Source organism: Leuciscus leuciscus, assembly GCF_965113295.1.
Source record: "Leuciscus leuciscus genome assembly, chromosome: 18".
NCBI classification, from domain to species: Eukaryota; Metazoa; Chordata; class Actinopteri; order Cypriniformes; family Leuciscidae; genus Leuciscus; species Leuciscus leuciscus.
This window is the reverse complement of record NC_138742.1, coordinates 6,471,868-6,495,461: the sequence shown is the minus strand read 5'-3', so window position 1 is coordinate 6,495,461 and position 23,594 is coordinate 6,471,868. Positions and strand designations below refer to the sequence as shown.

At 40.1% G+C, this 23,594-nt stretch overlaps 1 protein-coding gene across 1 annotated transcript; it reads left to right on the top strand.

Annotated features, from left to right (window-relative positions):
* Positions 1 to 871: 871 nt before the first annotated feature.
* Positions 872 to 13,792, top strand: gpx7 (glutathione peroxidase 7). Its single transcript, XM_082145763.1, has 3 exons — positions 872 to 1,063; positions 4,344 to 4,605; positions 13,145 to 13,792. The coding sequence occupies exons 1-3, from the start codon at positions 929 to 931 to the stop codon at positions 13,306 to 13,308; spliced, it is 561 nt and encodes a 186-aa protein (XP_082001889.1). The 5' UTR covers positions 872 to 928; the 3' UTR covers positions 13,309 to 13,792.
* Positions 13,793 to 23,594: the final 9,802 nt, after the last annotated feature.

The following is a 23,594-nucleotide window of genomic DNA, read 5'->3' as shown; positions in this document are numbered from 1 at the left end:
CAGGCGGCGCTCTGAGGCCCAAACAACACAATTAGCCTAATAAAACTCTAAAAGAAAACCAAAAGTTTATTGTTGATTCTGGAAACATAGTTAGTCCACCATTGTCGTATTTTAGAAAATAAAGTACGGTTAGAGCAGTATGAAGCTGGACCGTGGGGATATGTTTAGATTATGCCATTTACCATTATTTACCATTAGATTATATACATTTACTGTATTTTCATAGAATAAAATAATGCTTTTAAGTTTGCAAATAAGGTACATTCACCAGGTCAAAAACACGTTCTTGGGGTTTGACCATTTTGACAAATAAATGTGTAAATAATAGTTAATAAAAAACTATTGATTTATTTAAATTATTAGCAAATATTAACTAGCTTATTTTTTATCATCAAGGCTATTAGTGTTACATAATACAGCAAACATTGCATTGTAATACACATAAAACAAAACAAAGTAATAGCCTTTTAATATTTAAAAGTGCGGAAGAATAAAGATGTTTCCAAACTCTAAAAGGAAACTCGAGACCATGGGACTTTAAGTAGCCTATTAAATGTAACTAGAGAAGACCCTGTGCTTTCATAAAATAAAACAATATTTAAATAATAGACTATCGATTCAACAAACCCAGTTAGCCAGCCTAGTAGGCTATGTGAAATCTTAAAATTGATAATAAACGTTTGCCTTAATTATAAACAATAAATAAACTCTTACCGCAACTATCATGCAGTGTGTGAAAACATTTCTGAAGTTGCAAGCGTTCGCTCACGTCCAGAGGAATGAGGAAGCTTGTGATTGGTTGTTCAGGGCGCGCGCGTCATTAAAGTTCTGCATTCCGCTCTAGGTCTGTTGATTTTCATTCCGTATCGGACAGTCCCGTTCACTTATCTGTCTACTCTACATCAGAGGAATCTCATCTCACTGCATTATGGGGATGTTTCTAAGAGCACTTACTTTGCTGACTGTATCATGTCTGGTTGAGGCCAAACAGAAAGACTTTTACACGTTTAAGGTGGTGAACAGCAGAGGGAGGTTAGTTTCTCTGGATAAATACAGAGGATCGGTGAGTCTCCAGAAATGAGCTCTGATGCTGCAGACGTGAGATGCAACTAACGTGCATGTAAGAAATCCTGCGATACTAATATCACTGTGTGGTTTTCTCCGGATGCATGCGTGCTTTAATACTGTGGTAGAATTCCCTCACTTCAAGTATTTTCTTTCTAACAAACTACTAACCTGCAGACTGGAGTGGTTCTTCATTCATTCTCAGTGTCTACGTGGCAGCTTCATGCATCTCAGCTCCTGCTGTGATTCACTCTTGATCACTCCTGCATTTCGGAATAACTTTCAGTAATTATATTAACAGACATTATTGCATTAAATAATGCTCTAGGTATTGCATGCACATTCAAACAGAACGAAATCAAATTGATTGGTTTTGAATGTCGAACTAGTCCAGATTTAAACAGTTGGCCTATAAAGTTTAACTTTGCAAAACATTATTAAGTGTAACAATTTACATGCTATAATTTAAAGCATTAGAAAAGACACATATATTTTTTTACGCGTAATTTATTATGCATTAAATAATAGATTGTGTGGGTTTTGTGTGGTTTTAAACAGAACTGAGTTTGCACAACTCATTTTGAGTCACTAGGTGTCGATGTTGAATAACTTTCAAAAGCTATTCGTAGATCTTTGAAATCTGATACGAATCAACAACTGTATTATATTATATTATATCAAATATATTGTATTGTATTGTATTGTATTGTATTATAGTATATTGAAAATGATAATGAATTTAGGCTAAAGTTTCATTCTTGGTGTATACAAATGGTTATCTTAATATTTTGACTTGACCAAAACCAGTTAATTTAGGCATATTTGTGCACCACATTTTTAGTTTAGCTGACAAAACATGTTTACAGTGTACTCCCAGCTAACAAATATATGTTCTAATTATATTTAGCTAACATTAGGTTATGAAAATGTGATTTCTAAAAATGTTCAAAACATCCGTTTTTTAATGTTCTTTACATTATAAGGGAAAATTCCAATGGGGGGGGGGGGGGGGGGGTATAATGTATATTCGTTTATACATTATTATAATAATGTATAAACGAATAATTTATACATTATTCATTTCATGAATAATGTATAAATAATGTTTTTGTGCTGACTTTTTGAGATCATTATTAAAGACCAGACAATTCTGAATGAACATTCTATTAATGTTACAGGAAGAACGTTTGTTCATTATTGAGAGAACGTTGCCAGAACGTTATGAGCAGAAGTTCTGCGAGCGTTCTCTGTTAGCTGGGCTACTATACATCTACACTGTAAAAAAATATTTTCATGATTTGTTATCTCATATTTCTATTGTGATCCAACACAACACATCTATTGTCAAATCAGCTTAGATAATTGTGGTTCAGATAACATATTTTGAGTTTCTATTTATTAAACCAACTTCCTTGTACTAACTCATTTTTATTTTATTTTAAGGCAGCCAGGTACCTTACTTTTTTAAGTTAAACCAATAATATATATATATATATTTTTTTTACAGTTTACTTATTGCTACTATCACTTTACTACTACCCTACCACTCCTCCTCATCAACAACCACTACAACTACTCCTACTACAAAATAAATAAATAAATTTGTATTTACCAGCTCTGTAGTGTAGTTGTAACCTATCAGATGAAGTGGGTCAGTTTTAACAGTAAATAATGAATAAAAAACATGAAGTGCTTTAATAACTGCAGGCTTAATGGAGGTGGGGTGTTTTTCAATCTGTATCAAGAGCTGATATTATAGGGCTGATGTCAGCAACAGTGTGTAATATGCATCTTTAGAGAAAAACAAATATACACACGGACACATGCACATTTGTTTATCATGAGAGGTCTTCGAGACTTCGAGAGAGGTAAAGCAGACATTGACGTCACTCCTCTCGCGCTCCTCCGCTGCTGCTGATTGGCTCTAATGGCTTCATTTGGCTTTTAGACCATAATCATGGTCATATGCTTCAAAAACCTTCCTACAGTTTAAAAGCAGAGACACTTGTGATTATGATCATAAACCGTTCATCTGATTCACGGACAACACAACTACTCTGTAAAATTGTTTTTTCTAAGAAAATAAAACAAAGATTACTGGAGTATGTTTTACAAGAAGTCTTTCTTCTGTCTTCTTTTCTATCTATCTATCTATCTATCTATCTATCTATCTATCTATCTATCTATCTATCTATCTGTATGTCTGTCTGTCTGTCTGTCTGTCTGTCTGTCTGTCTGTCTGTCTGTCTATCTATCTATCTATCTACAGTATATGTCTGTCTGTCTATCCTTTTATCTATCTGTCTGTCTATCTATATCTATCTATCTATCTACAGTATATGTCTGTCTGTCTATCCTTTTATCTATCTATCTATCTATCTATCTATCTATCTATCTATCTATCTATCTATCTATCTATCTATCTATCTATCTATCTGTCTGTCTGTCTGTCTGTCTGTCTGTCTGTCTGTCTGTCTGTCTGTCTGTCTATCTATCTATCTACAGTATATGTCTGTCTGTCTGTCTGTCTATCCTTTTATCTATCTATCTATCTTTCTATCTGTCTGTCTGTCTGTCTGTCTGTCTGTCTGTCTGTCTATCTGTCTATCTGTCTGTCTGTCTGTCTGTCTGTCTGTCTATCTGTCTATCTATCTACAGTATATGTCTGTCTGTCTGTCTATCCTTTTATCTATCTATCTATCTATCTATCTATCTATCTATCTATCTATCTATCTATCTATCTGTCTGTCTGTCTGTCTGTCTATCTATCTATCTATCTATCTATCTATCTGTCTATCTGTCTGTCTGTCTGTCTGTGTCTGTCTGTCTGTCTGTCTATCTATCTATCTATCTATCTATCTATCTATCTATCTATCTGTCTGTCTGTCTGTCTGTCTGTCTGTCTGTCTGTCTGTCTGTCTGTCTGTCTATCTATCTATCTATCTATCTATCTATCTATCTATCTATCTATCTATCTATCTATCTATCTATCTATCTATCTATCTATCTATCTGTCTGTCTGTCTGTCTGTCTGTCTGTCTGTCTGTCTGTCTATCTATCTATCTATCTATCTATCTATCTGTCTATCTGTCTGTCTGTCTGTCTGTGTCTGTCTGTCTGTCTGTCTGTCTGTCTGTCTGTCTGTCTGTCTATCTGTCTATCTGTCTGTCTGTCTGTCTGTCTGTCTGTCTGTCTGTCTGTCCGTCTGTCTTTAACCCTGAATGCAGTAGACATATATAATGTATGATGTTGTTGATTTCCCTGTCCTGTGTTTGTAGGTTTCACTGGTAGTGAATGTGGCGAGTGAGTGTGGTTACACCGACGATCACTATAAAGACCTCCAGCAGCTGCAAAAAGACTACGGGCCGTTTCATTTCAATGTGCTGGCATTTCCCTGTAACCAGTTCGGCCAGCAGGAGCCAGGCAGCGATAAAGAGATCGACAGCTTCGTGCGGCGGGCCTACGGGGTTTCTTTTCCCATCTTCAGCAAGATCGCTGTGGTTGGAATAGGGGCAAATAACGCTTACAAATACCTTGTGGGTGAGTGGAACAGCTTACAGAGGGATCAAAAAGTATTTAGACACTTAAATAACACTTAAAAAAATCAGTCATTGCATCAACTTTGTGGCATATAACCAGAGATGGGCATAAATACATGGAAATGTATTTAAAATACAAATACAAAATACTGTGTGAAAAAAATGTATTTAAATACAAATACAGAATTTTGTATTTTGAAAATACACAAAATACATGTGAAATTGGCCATCCAGTGCAGGTATAGGTCACAGTGAATGAAGAAACTACATAGACCTACTGACTTATCATTCCTAACCTCATCTCTGCCCTCTCTGTCTTTCTTTCTTTCTTTCTTTCTTTCTTTCTTTCTTTCTTTCTTTCTTTCTTTCTTTCTTTCTTTCTTTCTTTCTTTCTTTCTTTCTTTCTTTCTTTCTTAAACTTATGCAAAACAGCAGCCATTTATATAGGCTACTTATTTCTGGTTACAATGTAGTTTATTACTTGTGGTGAACACTTAAAAAAATTCATACTCTATGTAAAACGTACTCGGTTACTAACGTAACCTTGGTTCTCTCTAGAAGAGGGAACGAGTACTGCGTAAGATATCTTACGCTAGGGGAAAATCCTTTTTCCGCGAGATATTGAAGCCAAAAATTATCCTTAATTTTCTAATAATGCAAAACGCGTTGCGGCAGCATGCAGACATAGGCGAGGCAGCTCGCGCGCCTATTGGCGGCTCTGCGGCAACTGCAGCAGCCTATCGAGCGAGGCCTGGCGTGACGCCAGACCCAATCAGGGCACTTCGCGCCCGCTGCGTCACGTCCCGCCAAAATGGGCGTGGTCTAGGCCTATAAATACCGCTCGCAGGCAGCTATTATCTGGTTTTTCATCATCGAATTTCATACAGACAGGGCGGGGTACGGCCTGAACTGATGGGGGAATGTGGGTCTTACACAGTCTGCCCAGGCACATCTCGTGCTGCTACTTTTTACTGTCGAACATTGAGCTGTGCTCAGTAGACGCAGCATTCTGAGCTGATAGCATCAGGTCAGATAATACTGGTAAACTTAGACCGACAGCAGCCTGGCCTGCAGGGCGGGAACCTCTAGGTTATAAAACCTTATAAATGTAGACGGGGAGGCCCAGCCCGCCGCCATACAAATATCTTGCAAGGCAATCCCACTTGACCAGGCCCACGAAGAGGCCATGCTTCTCGTGGAGTGCGCTCTGACACCCAACGGGCACTGCATGCCCTTGGAGGCGTATGCCAGCGCTATAGCATCAACTATCCATCTGGATAGGCTCTGTTTCGACGCGGCTAGTCCCTTAGAACGCCCGCTAAATGAAACAAAGAGCTGCTCCGTCTGTCTGAAAACAGACGAGCGAGACACATAAGCTCGTAATGCCCTGACTGGGCAAAGGAGGCTCGCGTCTCTTTCCTCATCAGGGACCGGTAGGGCTGACAGGGAGATAACCTGCGCCCTAAACGGTGTGTTGAGGGATTTTGGAACATAACCGTGCTTAGGTTTGAGTATAACTTTTGAGTCATTAGGCCCAAACTCCATGCACGCCGCACTCATAGAGAGCGCGTGTAGATCCCCTATGCGCTTCACTGAAGCGAGAGCCAGCAAAAACACCGTCTTGAAAGACAGGTGTTTCAAATCAATTGACTGTAAAGGCTCAAATGGCGCACCTTTCATGGCTTCCAGAACCGTAGAAAGGTCCCATACGGGGACTGAGGGAGGTCTGGGAGGATTCAGTCTCTTAGCTCCTCTAAGGAAGCAGATGACTAAATCGTTCCTTCCTATTGACTGACCAAGCGTTGTTCCTGAGAACGCTGCTATAGCCGCCACATAAACTTTGAGCGTGGAGGGGGCCCTGCCCTCATCCAACAGCTCTTGTAGGAAGGAAAACACCTCCGTCACACCACAGTCTGTGGGTGACACACCACGGGCTGTGCACCAGCCCGAAAACACTGACCATTTCGAGGAGTAGAGCCGTCTCGTAGACGGAGCTCTAGCCTGCGTGATCGTGTTTAATACTCCTTTAGGGAGTCCAACATGTACCCGTTGATGGCCCAGACATGAAGGGACCATAGTTCCGGGTGAGGATGCCAGATCGAGCCGTGGGCCTGTGAGAGGAGGTCTCTCCTCACTGGTACTGGCCACGGGGCAGTACTTGCTAACTACATCACGACTGGGAACCAAGGTTGGTTTTTCCAGAACGGTGCCACCAGCAATACTGAGCATCCTTCTTCCCTGATCCGTTCTATCACCTGAGGCAGGAGAGAGACGGGGGGAAAAGCATAGAGCGGGCGGCGGGGCCACACATGGGCCAGCGCGTTCCTGCTCTTGGAGAAAAATTCCGGACAGTGAGCGTTTTCTTGAGACGCAAACAGGTCTACTTCCGCTCTGCCGAATTTCTTCCACAGCAGTTGGACTGTCTGTGGGTCATTTCGAGGCAGTTTATGTGCAGGAGCTTTTCCCGTTCCGACCACTGGCCGAAGAACGGTCTGCCCTCGAGCAGCGCTCCCCATCCCGAGGTGGACGCGTCCGTGGACACCACTCCCACCCTCGAGGAAGTCCCCAGGCTTACACCTGATTGGTACCAGTCGTTCGCTCTCCAAGGTTTCAGAGCTGTGACGCACTTCTGATTGACCCTGAGGCGAAGCGAACCGGATGCCCACGCTCTGCGTGGGACTCGCGCTTTCAGCCAAAACTGCAGCGGGCGCATGCGGAGCAGGCCCAGCTGGAGCACTGATGATGCTGAGGCCATGAGACCTAGCATCTTCTGAAATTTCTTGAGCGGGACAGACGCGCCGCAGTGAAACGAGTTCGCTGTGCGTTGAATGTCTACCGCGCGCTGTGGTGATAGTCGCGCTATCATGGACAGCGAGTCCAATTCTGTGCCCAGGAAAGATATCTTCTGACTGGGTGACAGAGAGCTCTTCGCCCAATTGACACTGAGACCCAAATCCTCGAGGTGATCGAGTAAAATGGTCGTGTGTTCTATGAGCACTGCGCGAGATTGCGCTAGAATCAGCCAATCGTCCAAATAGTTCAGTACTCGCATGCCTCTCATTCTGAGGGGTGCGAGCGCCGCATCCATGCACTTCGTAAATGTACGGGGTGCCAGGGACAAACCGAACGGCAGGACTGTGTACTGATATGCCTGGCCCCCGAAGGCGAATCTCAAATATCGCCTGTGACGTGATGCTATTTGTATTTGAAAAATACGCGTCTTTCAGATCTATTGACACAAACCAATCTCCTTGGCGAATCTGCACAAGGATTTGTCTGGTCGTGAGCATCCTGAACTGTCGCTTCACAAGCACTTTGTTCAGTTGCCTTAGATCTAGTATGGGTCTGAGACCCCCGTCTTTTTTCGGTACCAGGAAGTATCTGCTGTATAGCCCTCCTTCGCTCTGAACTTGAGAGAGAGGCTCTATGGCCCCTTTGCTCAATAGTTTCGCCACTTCGGCTCGAAGTAAATGTGCTACTTCTGTTTTTACCGTGGTCTCGACGCGCGCCACATAGCGGCGAGGGCGTCGGCGAAACTGTAGCGAATAGCCTCTTTTTATAATGTTCAGCACCCACTTCGAAACCCCGGGCAGCTTTGCCCATGCGTCCGCATGAATAGCTAGGGGTTGAATACGAAGCGCGCTCCGCTCGCTCAGCGATGGGGAGGCTTCGGAGTGCTGTAACACAAGCGTCGCGCTCGTGACATTTGAGGCATGGGGCGCGCTGATAACAGCGGGCAGATTGCCCGCGCTCGACTCCTCTGCGGTGGTCAACCGCGAGGGGGAGGGCTGGGCGGTTCCCGTAGGAACTGTCATGTCTATGTGTGGATGTGGGCGCGGGACAGCGGGCACATTTACCACACTGAAAGCATCGTTCGCTTGAGTGAAGCGAATGCACGTTGGTTTCGTTTTTACAGAAACCGTGAGACATGCATAACGTGGTGTTAGTGGGCACATTCACCATGTTTGAAGCGCAATCGAGCTGAGTCGATTCATGTGCGCGAGCCCTGTGTGACGGGCTGTGCTTGTGTGTAGAGATGGGCACTGGGCAGTGGGCATTCTTTCTACACATAAAGCACCATCGGCCGTGGCCGGGACACCAGAAAAATTCACACTTATGGGATTTATCTGGGTAGCCGTAAAAACGGCGTTTGTGTGCAGGCAAGCGGGTGACAGAACCTACTTGTTTACTGCAGGATACACTGGAACAGTCACATTTACTGGAACTGAACGAGCGAGAAGTTGCCATAGAAACAGAGAGCGTCAACATGCTGGCGTTTATTGCAGGCCTGCGTGCATTACAACAGGCTTGTTCACTGCAATATTGACATTTCCAGTCGCCTGAATTCCAGAGGGGAATGGGAAATGTATAGGAAAAAGGAGGTTGGTCCGTCCGCAGCGGGACCAGAAAAACTCCCTTTTTTTCCTTACGCCAGTGACGCACGGAACACCATAGAAACGGTGTTTGGGTGCAGGCGAGCGGGTTGTACAACGCGCTCGTTGGCTGCAAAATACATATCTGCAGTCGCCTTTTCAGGGAACTGACAGAGCGAGAATTGACGGCATAATTTTATCTGCCGGTAGACCCGGGGATCGAACGCGGGTCTCTCGCGTGCAAAAACCTGAGAGTCTGCCACTGGGCCACAGGGGGAGACACATTGTAACTCAGTTAGCGCGAGTATTATAAGAGAGCGTCAACGTGCTGGCGTTTGTTTGCAGGCATGCGTGTATTACAACAGGCTTGCTCACTGCAATACTGACATTTCCAGTCGCCCGAACTTCAGAGGGGAATGAGAAATGTACGAGAAAGAGGAGGTCGGTCCGTCCGTGGGGGGACCAGAAACGCTCTTTTCTCCTTTTGCCAGTGACGCACGGAAACCATAGAAACGGTGTTTGGGTGCAGGCGAGCGGGTTGTGCAACGCGCTCGTTGGCTGCAAAATGCACATCTGCAGTCGCTTTTCAGGGAACTGACAGAGCGAAGCATTGGCGGCATAATTTTAACTGCCGCTAGACCGGGATTCGAACTCCGGTCTCTCGTGAGGAAAACCAATGATTCCGCCACTGAGCCACAGGGGGGAACACAAAGGTTTTCGGATGCACGAGCATATAAGAGTGTCACATGCTTTCTTCGGCGTATGCTTGCAGGCGCGCTTGTATTAAAACAGGCTCGCCTGCTGCAATATTGATATTTCCAGTCGCATGATCAGGGAACTGGGAAATGTATGAGAAATTGAAGGTCAGTCCATCCTCGGAGGGACTAAAAACACACCTTTCTCCTTTCGCCGGTGAGTGACGCATGAATGGGGCGCAGAAGGCAGGGTAGCTTTCTTATAACGTAAAGAAAAACTAACCCCGACCGTCCGCTTCCAGCCTCCCTTGTGAGAGGCGCAGTTTGCGCGGCTTGAACAGAGGGAGAGAGAAAGCTAGCCCCGTGACCGCCCGCTCCTGACATCCTCTGTGAGCGGCGCGGTGTGCGCGGCTCGAACAGAGGGAGAACAGGTATCGTCCGCCAAGCAGGCAAGGCAAGCGGGCGAACCGGCAAGAGCAGTCTCGGAGAAGGATGCCAGGTGAGTCCTCAGAGTCACCATAGGCAGTAACTAACTTGCAGTGAGGGCAGTCGCTGTCAGCGAGTGCGAGAGCTGCGTGATCAGGAAAAGGGGCGTCTTTTCAGCTCTTTTAGTGCAATGGGAGTGTGTGTCGCGGCGGCGAGCACACACACATACATAAACACAGTAGCAGAGAAAGGATATAACGCCGGATAGCGCAGCAGGAAGGCAAGGAAGGCGGCGCGGCCAGCGACTTCAGTGACTCGTCCCGCTGAAGGTGCTCTCTTTCAGACGGCGCGGCTTCTTATCCAGCTCCAGCGATGCGTGTGCTTCGCTTGAAGGATGAAAAATCAGATAATAGCTGCCTGCGAGCGGTATTTATAGGCCTAGACCACGCCCATTTCGGCGGGACGTGACGCAGCGGGCGCGAAGGGCCCTGATTGGGTCTGGCGTCACGCCAGGCCTCGCTCGATAGGCTGCTGCAGTTGCCGCAGAGCAGCCAATAGGCGCGCGAGCTGCCTCGCCTATGTCTGCATGCTGCCGCAACGCGTTTTGCATTATTAGAAAATTAAGGATAATTTTTGGCTTCAATATCTCGCGGAAAAAGGATTTTCCCCTAGCGTAAGATATCTTACGCAGTACGAGAGACCTCTCGTAAGAGAACTGTGGGAACCTTTTCTACTATCTAGCAAAGAATATGGATGGGCGATATGACCAAAATCTCAATTTTACTTCACAGTAACACTATCATGGTTTCACAATTCTCAATATCTGGTTTGATTCCACAGCATAAACTGGATTTCAAACTCTTTTGATTTTGATTTGATTTAGATTTTTTTTGCAGGTTGTCCAATGCTTTTTAAGTAATTTAGTTTATTTTATGTTCTATAAGTTTATTAAAATGAGTAAGTGTATCTAAAATTTAAAATTAGAATTAATTTAGATTAATTTGACACTATTTACCCCTTTATTATTTTATTTTTTTATGTACAATAAAACTAAAAGCTGAAGATGTTTGTGGTGTATCATTCATCAGTGTTTTTTTTTCCACTCCAACGTTCCAATAATTCCTGCCCACTAAAAGCTGCACGGATAAATTTGCTTACCCCACAAATAGGCTCATCTATGTAAACGATTTAGAAAAAGTTCCATCAATTCACACTTTATATCATCGCTATGATATGTAGTGTCTTATTACATGGCTTGGTTGAATTCTAATATAGAATGCAGTGTGTTATTTCTTGATAACAGACCGCTGCGAAGTATAACACACTGTTGCCATGAAAATCAGAGCGTTGCTATGGACGCAGGATTCTAACCGAGATGGAACGGACTATTTTCTTTAGCGGAAGCAATACAATCGTTTTTAAATCAATAAACTCCTTTTTAAATCAATATTTTGTGTCAAATTATTGATTTATTTGGTAGGTAGCCATATCAACCAGCCCTAACATGCAGTAATGCTTTAAACACATTTGACAAGCTAGTTGATCAAAATCAACAACCGGTCAAGAAGACTGATTGGCTTACGCTATTTTCCCACCTGTCTGTGCCCTTTTATTCTTTCATGTTAACTGAAGTGAATAATGCACTATTTTAACTTTAATTAACAAGTAGAATTGATCTTCTCACCTTGTAAAAAAAAAAAAAAAAGAAAAAAAATCGCTGATCCAATGCTGAGCTAGTGAATGTCTGAACTAGTTGATGCACAAAATCAATACCCTGATAAAGAGGTTGACTGGCAAAAAGTATTTTATGTATTTTGAAAATACAAAAATACTCATTTTAAATGTATTTAAATACAAATTACATTTGATTTTTTTCCAAAGGCTTTAAAATACAAAATACTATTTTGTATTTCAAATACGTATTTTAAATACACGTTTCTGAAATACTGCCCATCCCTGCATATAACACAAACAAAGTTCATTTTCATGCAATGTAACAGCTTATTCATTTGACATGCTGTGCTCTCATTTACAGTTTTTCTCATTTCTCAAATCATCCTTAATATTTGCAAAGAAGTAGGCTATGTACATTTTCAAAACAATTCGTACAAACAGCACCACACATTTGATTACCTGCAAAAGCCTGTTACTTACTCAAAATCTTTAGTTCATCTCTCAAAAGTAAGTATTTATGTCAATGAATATATCAGTGCCATCAGAATGAAAAGTCCTTGTGTCATTGTTCACAAACAAGATAGTCAAATTGCTTAGTCATGTTGTCAATAAAACACTGCACTCTGTTAGTATTACCTGATGTAAACTATGGCAACAGTTTGGAAAACAGTTACTGTATTGAAATGTAAAAAGCTGCGCTTCATCTGTATGCCATATATACATTTCAAAAGGACAAATGTACACACTACTGTACGTGAGTTATTGATTGAAAGAGACTGGATAGGATTCACAGTTACACTTTTACTAGTGGTCTGACACTAGTGGTCTGACACTCACACTTTTACAATTGAGGGTTCATGAGATGCAACTTTGCGCTATTTCAGAGAACTGGTGTCTCATTGGTTGATCTACATTCTCTTCATTAGTGAAAGTCAAGATTCACCTGCACAATTCATCAATTCATGGCACATTTACAAAAAGTCTAATAGAAATGTGTAGAAAATATGTTTGACAGTTTATGACAACTAGATCAACCATTTTGCATTTAATGACTTATACGCTGAACTAATGACTGGATGTTTTGAGGGGTAAGACTGTTGCACAGAGAGCTATTTAATACATTTTGAGCAACACGGCATGAGCAACTGATAATGTAGGAAACCGCAGACAATTGTACATAATCAATTGCATGAATGTACCAAAGCAATCGCAACTTGTTCAAAAGAATGAGAAACTGCTTTTATGATGTGCACAAGTGACTAGATGATGTGGAGGATGAACAAGTAGTTTTGAGAGTTTCATGTCTGATCTGAGAAGTGCAGTTTTTCTGAGAAAAACTTTAAACAACCGTCGCTCTCTCTTCTAATTTCAGAGGCGTCTAGGAAAGAGCCGACCTGGAATTTCTGGAAGTACCTCATCAATACTGATGGCAAAGTTGTTGATGCGTGGGGTCCTGATGTCTCCGTCAAAGAAATCCGCCCACAGATAGCGGAGATGGTTCGGAAGCTGATCATCAAGAGGAAAGAAGAGCTTTAAGTCCTTTGAATCTTCTTCAGCTCTGAAAACTGTCAACACTCAGACCTCAGAAACAGATTCTTTGAAGAAACAAATGCTAATTTAGGCCTATTTAAAGTATGAAGTGTGAGATTACACCAGCGCAACCCACTTTAAACGAACATATATCCTCTCATCCAGTTGTGAATCTTTCAGTTGTGAAAACTTTGTTGCATCTGTTTGGAAAGAGAAGCACTGAGAATTAAAGTGATAAAAGACCACTTTTATTAATAAACCACTTCATGCTTACACTAAATGGCATCCTACACGTTATGTCTAAAAGAAGAACACCAAAAAATAGAGCAATATGATTAACTGATTCTGGAGTAGAATTTTTGTGTGTATATATATATATATATATATATATATACACTCCCGCTATATTTGTTTTGTATGAATCTTCCTGAAAGATTAAAAAACATCCTTTGACCTTGTTATATTTTAGTTTGGTGGCTCCATTAAAAGTTTTGCCCTAAATTTTCAGTATGTTGTTTATTTGAAAATAGTTTTTTAAAACTAGTTACTAACAATTCATGTTTAAATATTATTTTTTAAAATTATTTTGTAAATATTTTTCTGAAGAAAATGTGAGTGGAGGTGCTTGCCCATACAAAAAAAAAAAAAAAAAAGAAATTATACAAAGTTCTGTCATGAAACTCTAGATCACTGATTGGTCCTCAACTCAATCTGCTTGCAATAACATCATTCTCTATAGGGCACAGCTGTTTGGTTCCTGCTGTATCAGTAGCCAATGAGCTGCTCAACCTTCAAATAAAGGTCAGCATTTGCTGTAGCAGTTGCAGTGCGCTTTCAGAAACCCTCCTCCTTCCCCAGCTCGTGTGTCGGCCATATCAAAATTCAAGAGAATATAATTATAACGCTAGTCGTTGTCGTTGTCTAGGACATCTCTCCTCTAGCTAACTTCCCTCTTCATGCTTCTCCTCCACTCCCCACAATCATTCTTGTCAGTTATTGGCTGGAACACTGTTTGTTATGTTTCGTGGTCCAGGCTGGGCCAGTTTGTTTTTGTTGCCGTTTGTGGAGCCTGGGCTGTCTATAGAGACCGCGTTTCTTTACAGTGTGTTCAGGGGACAGGCAGCTAGCGGATAGTGAGGAGATGTTTGCTGGATGTGACAAAAAACATTTTTTTGCCTAAAAAACTTGTGACATCGCTAAGAGCACCTTTAAAGCTGTAACCTTTAAGTAAGTGCTCAGAGTTACTTTGCAGCCAGTTTCAAACATTTTATTAGTAAAAATGTGCTAAACTGTGAATTGGAAAACTCAAGGTGAGATTTGTATTTCACATTCAAATTAATATTAAAGGTTTTATGGAATGTACAAGATATAAACTCAAGGTCCTGGTGTACGATGTGCCCTCTTTAGACTTGAAGTTGAATGGCTAAACTCTTATAAAGCCAGTAAAATTCAATCACAGTAAGTTAACACAGTATAAATCACATTTTAAAAATATATGTTAACCACAATAAGTTGCCAGCTACTACTAGCTTTTATTTCACCTCTCTTTGGAGTAATTGATTTGCTCCAAAAAGCAATCATACATCTCCTAAACAAGCTGCATTATTTAAGGTATGATTCATGCATTACATTAGTTTAACTCCCAAAAAGCAATGGTAATATTGATGCTTTACTTTTGCTCAAAGCAAGATGAAACCTTTGGAGAAATCAAGGTTTATTTTTGGCATCTATTGCAGCGGAGTTTGATATCGGAAATTATATGCCCGACAGTGTTTTACCATTTAATTTTTTTCTGGGCTCCACTGACAACGTTCGTCAAGGTTTATTTAATTAATGCTTGTGCTTTGTCAAGCCTGATTCTGCTCAGCATCTTTTGTGTTCCACCAAAGAAAACATACAGGTTTCATATGAGTCAGAGTCCATGTTTTCTTCAGATTTTGTTATTTCAAAAGATCAAGGAAAAATTATTTCTCATTATGTGATTCCTGTTATACAGACAATTTTGTAAAGCAGTTTCTCCTCAGATGACGTGACCTCAGAATCGTTGTATGTTGGAATTAATGTAAGTGACATTTGGATTGTTTTATTTTACAGAGTCATTTGAACTTTTTCTTGCCGCCCACACCAAAGTTCATCTCTAATGATTTTATTCATTTCTTCAGGCCGTGATAAAGAAATATGCACCTTAAGACTTTAATCTACTTACACTGAATGATTTTCTTCCTTCCAAAACTTCAAAAAAGATGTACATGACCTTTTCGGTATTATGTGACCGCCTGAAGTAAATTAATTTGAAATGACCTAAAACCAGGCCTCAAGGTCAAATCTTAATCATCAGGTCATGGCCTCAACCTCAACTATATGTCCTTAATGCAGAAATGTAATGTTACAGAAAGGAATTTTGTGTGAATATATATGTTGAGTGTGAATCCATATTTAGTGGTGCATGCTAAGTATTCATGATTTAAAATATAATAAAAGACCACTTCTATGAACAAACAATAAAAGACCACTTCATGCTTACACTTAATGAAACCAAAATAATGAAATATGAGCAAAATGATTGAATGACAAGCTACTAATCCTAATTATTAAAAATTAGTTGTGAATTCAGGATGAATGGGATTTTGCCATTGAAATGACTTGGAAAAAGTGTCCCTATCAACCTGAAGTCACGACTCACCCCTATATATAAGCACCCACAATATACCCCTGCAATTGCACTGTAAGTTATGCAGGAGATGGCATAAAAATGGGTCCAACACAATCATTCATGAAGCACATTTCACATGAAACAAACAGGGAGACAGCAGGGAGAAGGTCTCTAGAAACTCGCTGTCTTTTGAATCAAATGCACCAGCCAGAAGGTTTCTGAACAGCGGAGCAGAAGACGATGAGGATTGAATATCTGATGAGATATCAGTCTGATTAACCAATGCTTTTAAAGGCTAAACAACACTTCAGTATCTATGAAGCAGGAATTTTAATTTCCCTGATCAGCAAACATGACGTGGCTGCTGTCTTGTTATGCACAGTCACAATTCAAGACCTTTCTGATTTACAAACGTTACTATCATATCAAGTAGCTTCTTCAGTTATTGGCACACCTCCACTTTTACACTATCATTCGTTTTTTGTATTTGTTTACTAACAGTTTCCAGCAGTAAAGAAACATGCATCATATCTAAAATGATGTATTTTGTTTAACATGTGCTGTGAATGACAGAATAAAACATTTTCGTAATAAAATTGCAAACAATTCTGTCTAGTTTCATAGCCAGCACTGGATGTGCACTAAAGCACTAAAGTGTCATGAAACCCCCCTGTTTTAGCACTGGTCATTCACATCTCAGATATATATAAAAAAAAAAAAAAACAAGACTCAAGAAATGGGCGTGTAAAGTTGTGGAAAAGTGGGAAAAAAAATTGAGCGGGGAAAAAAACAAGTACATTTTTGTAACATTATAAATTACATAACATTATTTTGAAGTCTAAGCGATGTCACGAGTTTTTTAGGCCAAATGTTTTTTTGTCACATCCAGCAAACATCTCACTATCCGCTAGCTGTCTGTCCCCTGAACACACTGTAAAGAAACACGGTCTCTGTAGACAGCCCAGGCTCCACAAACGGCAACAAAAACAAACTGGCCCAGCCTGGACCACGAAACATAACAAACAGTGTTCCAGCCAATAACCGACAAGAATGTTTTGGGGGTGGGGGTTAGTGCGCGTGCACATGAAGGGGGGTGTGGGGAGTGGAGGAGAGAGAAGTATGAAGAGGGAAGTTAGCTAGAGGAGAGATGTCCTAACAACGACTAACGTTAAAATTGTATATTCTTGAAAAATATATATGGCCGACACACGACCAAAGAGACAACTTTGATGAACAAATAACAAAGAATTTGTTATTATTAACAAATTATGAACAATTATTATTTGTTATTATGAACAAATAACAAAGAATAGGGAAAAGGAGAAGGAACGCGAAGTCCCGAATTTACATCGGAAAAGCATTCAAAAGGTGGCGAGTTCAGGTGGCTCTGTTTTTGCTGGACAGGCGGGTAAATCCAGTTTGTTTTTTCTAAATGGTTCATGACTGTTTCAGGAAGCATGGAAGGGAGGGGGAGGGGACGGGATGAGGAGGGGGGAGGGTCGAGCTAGCCTCCGTTTTGTTTGACAATACTTTGAACGTCAACAAGAAGTGACGTCACCCAACATCGCTTAGAGGACCTTTAAAGAGGTTTTTACGTAGAATTCATAAGCCCTTGTTATTAGTGACACCGGTGGCCGTTAAGTGAACTGCAGCCAGCGACTTACTGCAGCCAGCGACTTACTGCTCGCACTCGTTACACACCAGAGACTGATCCTGATTCAATGCCCTGATATATTCACTCTTTTTCGTTCTTTGCTTAGAAGTAAAAATAAGTTGTAAATATACCTTTACTGTTAACTTTTTACTGTCATTACTATCATTTACTGTTTACTGTTAACGAACATCCAGACGCCGTCCACACTGAGAGAGACGGTAAGATGAATATGTAAACATGTGCTGCACGCTTTGACTCATTATCCATAGCACTTTCAAAGCATGGTTCTTTATGGAACATTATAAAAAGGTTCTATTTAGCACCAAAAAGAGTTCTGCTATTGTTACAAGCCGAAGAACCCTAATTTGGTACTGTTTAGAACCATTTTTCTTAAGAGTGAAGAGTTTAACAAATACTGTGATATAGACCTACTTCACTTTATCTGACTTTTCCATTTCAGCATTTAAAGGGTTCTTCGGGATGATACGGTTCTAAATATAACTTTATACGTGTAAATAACCTTAAAAGAACCATCTTTTTTTTTTGAGTATTGTGATGTCAGTGCGGGTCTCACAGCGGCTGAGGAAGGTTTGATAGGTTTTCTGTCATATCAAAGCAAACAGTGCGACTCCACATCCCATAACCAGATTAAGACTGTCAGAGGATTGTGAAACCACTTTCATTCCCACACCTTCAAAGCAAAAGCTTTACCACCTGCCAAACAGATCAAGCACCTCTAAACAGACTCTTCTATAAATGATTCATAAAAAAAGTACTAGTTTACCTCTTCAACTTCTATTCACATTTCAACAGTTTATTGTAGTGAATTGCCATCCATCAGTGACCACTGGTCTCATTTCTGATCATAGATAAAAAGCGAAAGTGAAAAAAAAGTTAAAGAAGTTTAAAGGGATACTTCACCGTTTTTTCATATTAAACTATGTTATTCCCTTAACTAAAACGAGTTGATACATACCTCTCTCGTCTCAGTGCGTGCACTAAATCGCTCTGTCTTGCGGCGAAACTTTGTTAGCACTTAGCTTAGTCCAGTTCATTCAATATGGGCCAAGCAGAGAAGCTACCAAACATCTCCACGTTTTCCCTATTTAAATACAGTTACTCGCGTAGTGTAACTCGACCTAGGATGGTGACACAAAACAAAACGTTGCGCTTTTCTAAGCGTGTAAAATGGATAACTATATTGTATGGCGGAATACCATAGCATGTGCTTGGAAGCACTTCGACTTCGGCGCAGTAATATCTTCACTCGTGAAAAATCCTCTCACCGGCCCCCGCTCCCTCTAGTGAAGATATTACTGCGCCAAGTCGAAGTGCTTACAAGCACTTGCTATGGTATTCCGCCATACAATATAGTTATCCATTTTACACGCTTAGAAAAGCGCAACGTTTTGTTTTGTGTCACCGTCCTAGGTCGAGTTACACTACTCGAGTAACTGTATTTAAATAGGGAAAACGTGGAGATGTTTGGTAGCTTCTCTGCTTGGCCCATATTGAATGAACTGGACTAAGCTAAGTGCTAACAAAGTTTCGCCGCAAGACAGAGGGATTTAGTGCACGCACTGAGACGAGAGAGGTATGTATCAACTCGTTTTAGTTAAGGGAATAACATAGTTTAATATGAAAAAACGGTGAAGTAACCCTTTAAGTTTACTGTAAAGCAAATGTACTGAACTAAAAAAATTTAATAAAATCTAAAACTCATTATTGAAGTTACAAGAGCTGTTCAGTCAAGAGCAATGAGTGATTTCCTTGTCTTTTGTTGTTTGATTAACATTAAAAACACAGACAGCAGGAATATTAGGCTGCTGTCCCTTTAAGACATTGATCCAATACACTGATACTGATACACATGCATTTTCTTTCTCGACTGTTTACATTCACTTAAGACATAACCAACTATGTGTACTAGGATACTCACCAAGACGGGCATGTTGACAATTTTTGTGTGAATTTGTCCATTCAAGCGCAAGACTTAAGAACACTCAATATTTTCCTATAACATTTACATCTCTGCAGGAGTTATACAAATATTCTGAGTGAGAGTGTGTTCTGAGGCTGAGAACGTGTTCACAACATCATCTCCTGCATTTCATTCCCATAATTAATTTCTCCTGGGATAAAGCATCCAAATCTACCATATCTCAGTCCTATCACAGTTCCCACTGTCACTAGTGTGCAATGAATTGTCTTTTAGCTTGGACTCTTGAAAAACCACAGAGCTTATAATCTTTCTCTCACCACAAATAAGGATTTACCGATGCATTTCTTAAAATTTGTCAAAAGGTACAGCACTCTTTTATCCAAAAAAGAAAATTCAGTCACACAGAATTTAAATATTCTATTCAGCCAATTCAGACCTGGATGAGCAGCAAGTTTGACATCAACATATTGTTTTATTTTATTTTATTGAATGCCGTGACGCTTCAGTCTCTTTCAAGCTTCTTAGTTTCTCACAAGACTTGAAATAGAGTGCACAAGTCATATGGAGAATACTCTTATGATACTTTTATGATGATTATTTGTCATTTTTGGAGCATAGCAACACTGTCAACTTTTTGCCTTTGTCTTCTGTTGAAGAAAGAAAATCAAATTGTTTTCAAATGAGCATTAATGATTGAAAGTAAAATGATTTTGGTCTGAATTATTCCTTGAAATAACCTTGATCTTTCGAAATAAAAGATTGTATTTTAATCTTAATTGGTACTAAATTTGGTTCCGGCACTTCAAATTGCTGCTCTTTTTGACAAAATAAGTGGTTATCCTTAGACAAATGTTTTATCCACTTCCTTTGATCAGTTTGAAATTACTGAAAATAAGTTTAAATCAATTAAAAAAAAAATGTAATAAAAAAGTAACAAATTAAATAAACCAAAACAAATAAAAATGATAAATAAAATTGGTTTGGATGAATTTTTAAAAACATAACCAAATGATAATCAAATTAACCAAACATTAAAGTGTTTGGTTTCTCTACAGATGATCTATGATCTACAGATGATTTATGATCTGCACCAAAATAATAATTATTAGGCTGACAAACTAAACTACCATCCAGACCATCTTACTTTTACATTTATTTATATAGCATATGCTTTTATCCAAGGCGATTTACAAATGAGAAATACAAGCAATTGATCCTAAAGAGGCATTAAACACAAGAAATGCTAGTAGTAAAAGTTTCAGACATGTGCTATACTTGTAAAAGTCAAGAAAGTTTAAATCTTCTTATAGCACAAACATAGAAAAGTTAAGCCAACCATTTATCTCAAGTCTTTCTAATCCCAAAAACCTTTCAGCACAACTTTTCAGAGCCGGTCAGAATTCACTGAACCCTGAGAGAAAAAATCCAGACGATCACAGCTGGTCTGTTTGGATATGATAATATCCTGTCTGCCATCAGACCGCCTCTCAGACACTTCACAGTTTCTCTGAACGACATGCTTGGCATATTAAAAACAATGCTTAGTCTTGCAGGTGTATGAGAGGAGGAACTGAGTAGGACTCATTGATACAAGACAATTCATGCATTTATGAGATGTGTACGAGTATCTGCTGATTCAAGGACTTTTCAACATTTTGAATTCAGTATTCAACATTGTTTTTACATTTGTGATGCACTTCTGAATCTTGTGAAACTTTCTTTGAAGTGTACAGTTCTGTCAAACTGGCTATTCGTGGAAATTAAAAGACTGAAAAAGCTCCATCTCCAGTCCACCAAGACCATTTACTGAAACAAAATGGCAAAAAAATGGTTGTTTAAATCGTTAAAGCACATAAGAACGTGGCTGAACCAGATATTGACTGAAAATTGGACACATACTTTAGACATTCTACTAGTCAAGTCATCTTCATTTATATAGTGCTTTTAACAATATAGATTGTTTCAAAGCAGCTTTACAGTGATAATAGGAAATTACAGTAACAGAGATTGTTTTGGCTTTACAGCAGCTCTAGGATAAAGTTATTGTCCTGATAAAATTAGTTTTGATTGATTCACTTCCGTCGCAACGATCATTAGTTATTAACTTAGGGGCCGCTAACATGACACCGTTCTAACAGAAAACTCTTAATGCGCTCCGGCCCGCTCACTCGCACAACAGTGCCTGGGGTTCGAGAACGCAAACCTTGAAATAGGTTCAAAGGTACAAGCCTTGAAAAATCTCTGCGCAAACTTAAAAAAACGTGAACCTGTGAAAACGCTGATGGCGTGCACATGCGTATTACGTGTTTAGTCTATAGGGATGCGCATTTGAATATATGTGTGCACAGGCGTGTAGTCTTTCTTTACAAACCAACCCTCAACAAACTACTTGTCTGGCCTTAAAAATTTATAATACAGAATTTATCGCTTTCACGTAGCCACGTGAACCGGAATTATCCCGACAACGTTTTATCTGAACAGAGGTAAAGGGAAGGGAAGGAGGCCTTCACAGGGGAGAGACTGGGTGACACTTCAGGACTGCGTTGTCGTCATGTCCAGGCGCAGGTCCTTCATCAGATCTGGATACGGCCTGGATCCGGCGGACTGCGGTAAACCTCGGGATAAACAGAGAGACTAATATTAGCGTAGATGTCATTCTTCTTATGATGTAACGAGTACATCAGGATTTATGGGAAGTGTTCACGGTTCCGGCTGACCTAATCTATACAGCCTAACATTGAATTCTAGAAGTCTATAATGTGTTATGTGAATGCTAGGTCAAAGAGATGTGTTTTTAGTCTAGCTTTGAACTGACAGAGTGTGTCTGCTTCCCGGACAATGTTAGGAAGACTGTTCAAAAGTTTTGCTGCTAAATAGGAAAAGGTTCTACCGCCAGCAGTCGATTTTGATATTCTAGGTATTATCAACTGGACGGAATTTTGAGATTGCGATAGACGTGAAGGACTAAAATGCGTTAAGAGCTCGCTCAAGTACTGCGGAGATAAACCATTTAGCGCTTTGTAAGTAATAAGCAATATTTTTAAATTTATACGATGTTTAATAGGGAGCCAGTGCAGTGTTGACAGAACCGGGCTAATATGGTCATACTTCCTGGTTCTGGTAAGAACTCGAGCTGCTGCGTTTTGGACCAGCTGTAGTTTGTTTATTAAGCGTGCAGGGCAACCACCCATAATAGCATTACTAACTTCAAGTAACTTTGCAACTATATATCAACTAGTATTAGTAGGCTGTCTGCTTAATATCTGCTAACACTTTATTTTGATGCTTCCCAACACATTCTACTGACTATAAGTAGCTTTGCGACTACATGCCAACTTATTCTACTAACCTGAACCCTAATCACAACCGAACAGTCTACTAATACTCTAATGAGAGTTAGCTGACATGTAGTTGCAGTGGAAAGTCTCAAGTGAACTATCAAAATAAAGTGAAAGCCAAATAATTATAAAGCAGCAGCGAGGAATACATTTAATTAAAAGTGAAATTGAGAAGTAAAAGACAGAAATTGTATTTTCTTTACTCCAATAATCTTCAAAAGTCACTTTTTACAGTGCATTTATGTGCAAATTCTAAAACCGGTAATCTGCAACATGCTGTTTGTTTCACATAAAAAGGTTAGCCAATCAAAGCAGAGGTCATTTGCATGAAGTCTTAAAGGCACACTCTAAAAAAAAACAGCCTGATTAGCTGTAAAGATCAGAAAGAGGTGTAAAACTGCAGTGTGAAACTAAATTATTACTGTATCTGAGGCAAGAAACCTTCACTAGTAATTGGACTTCAGGGGAATTATTTAACATGCTTCAAAGGTGTGATAGTCTTTTGAGTGCACTTTGAGCACATTATATGCGAAGAAGAACAACTTGAGCGTGATACACTGGCTTGATATTACCACGAAATCCAAACTAGATGAGGACAAAAATACCTTTAATGGTTTTTGCAATGATTTTTCAGCATGCATTACCTGGTGTTGAACTCAGACGCTGAATGGTCTTTCATTAAATAAATCACAGAAGAAAAGTTCA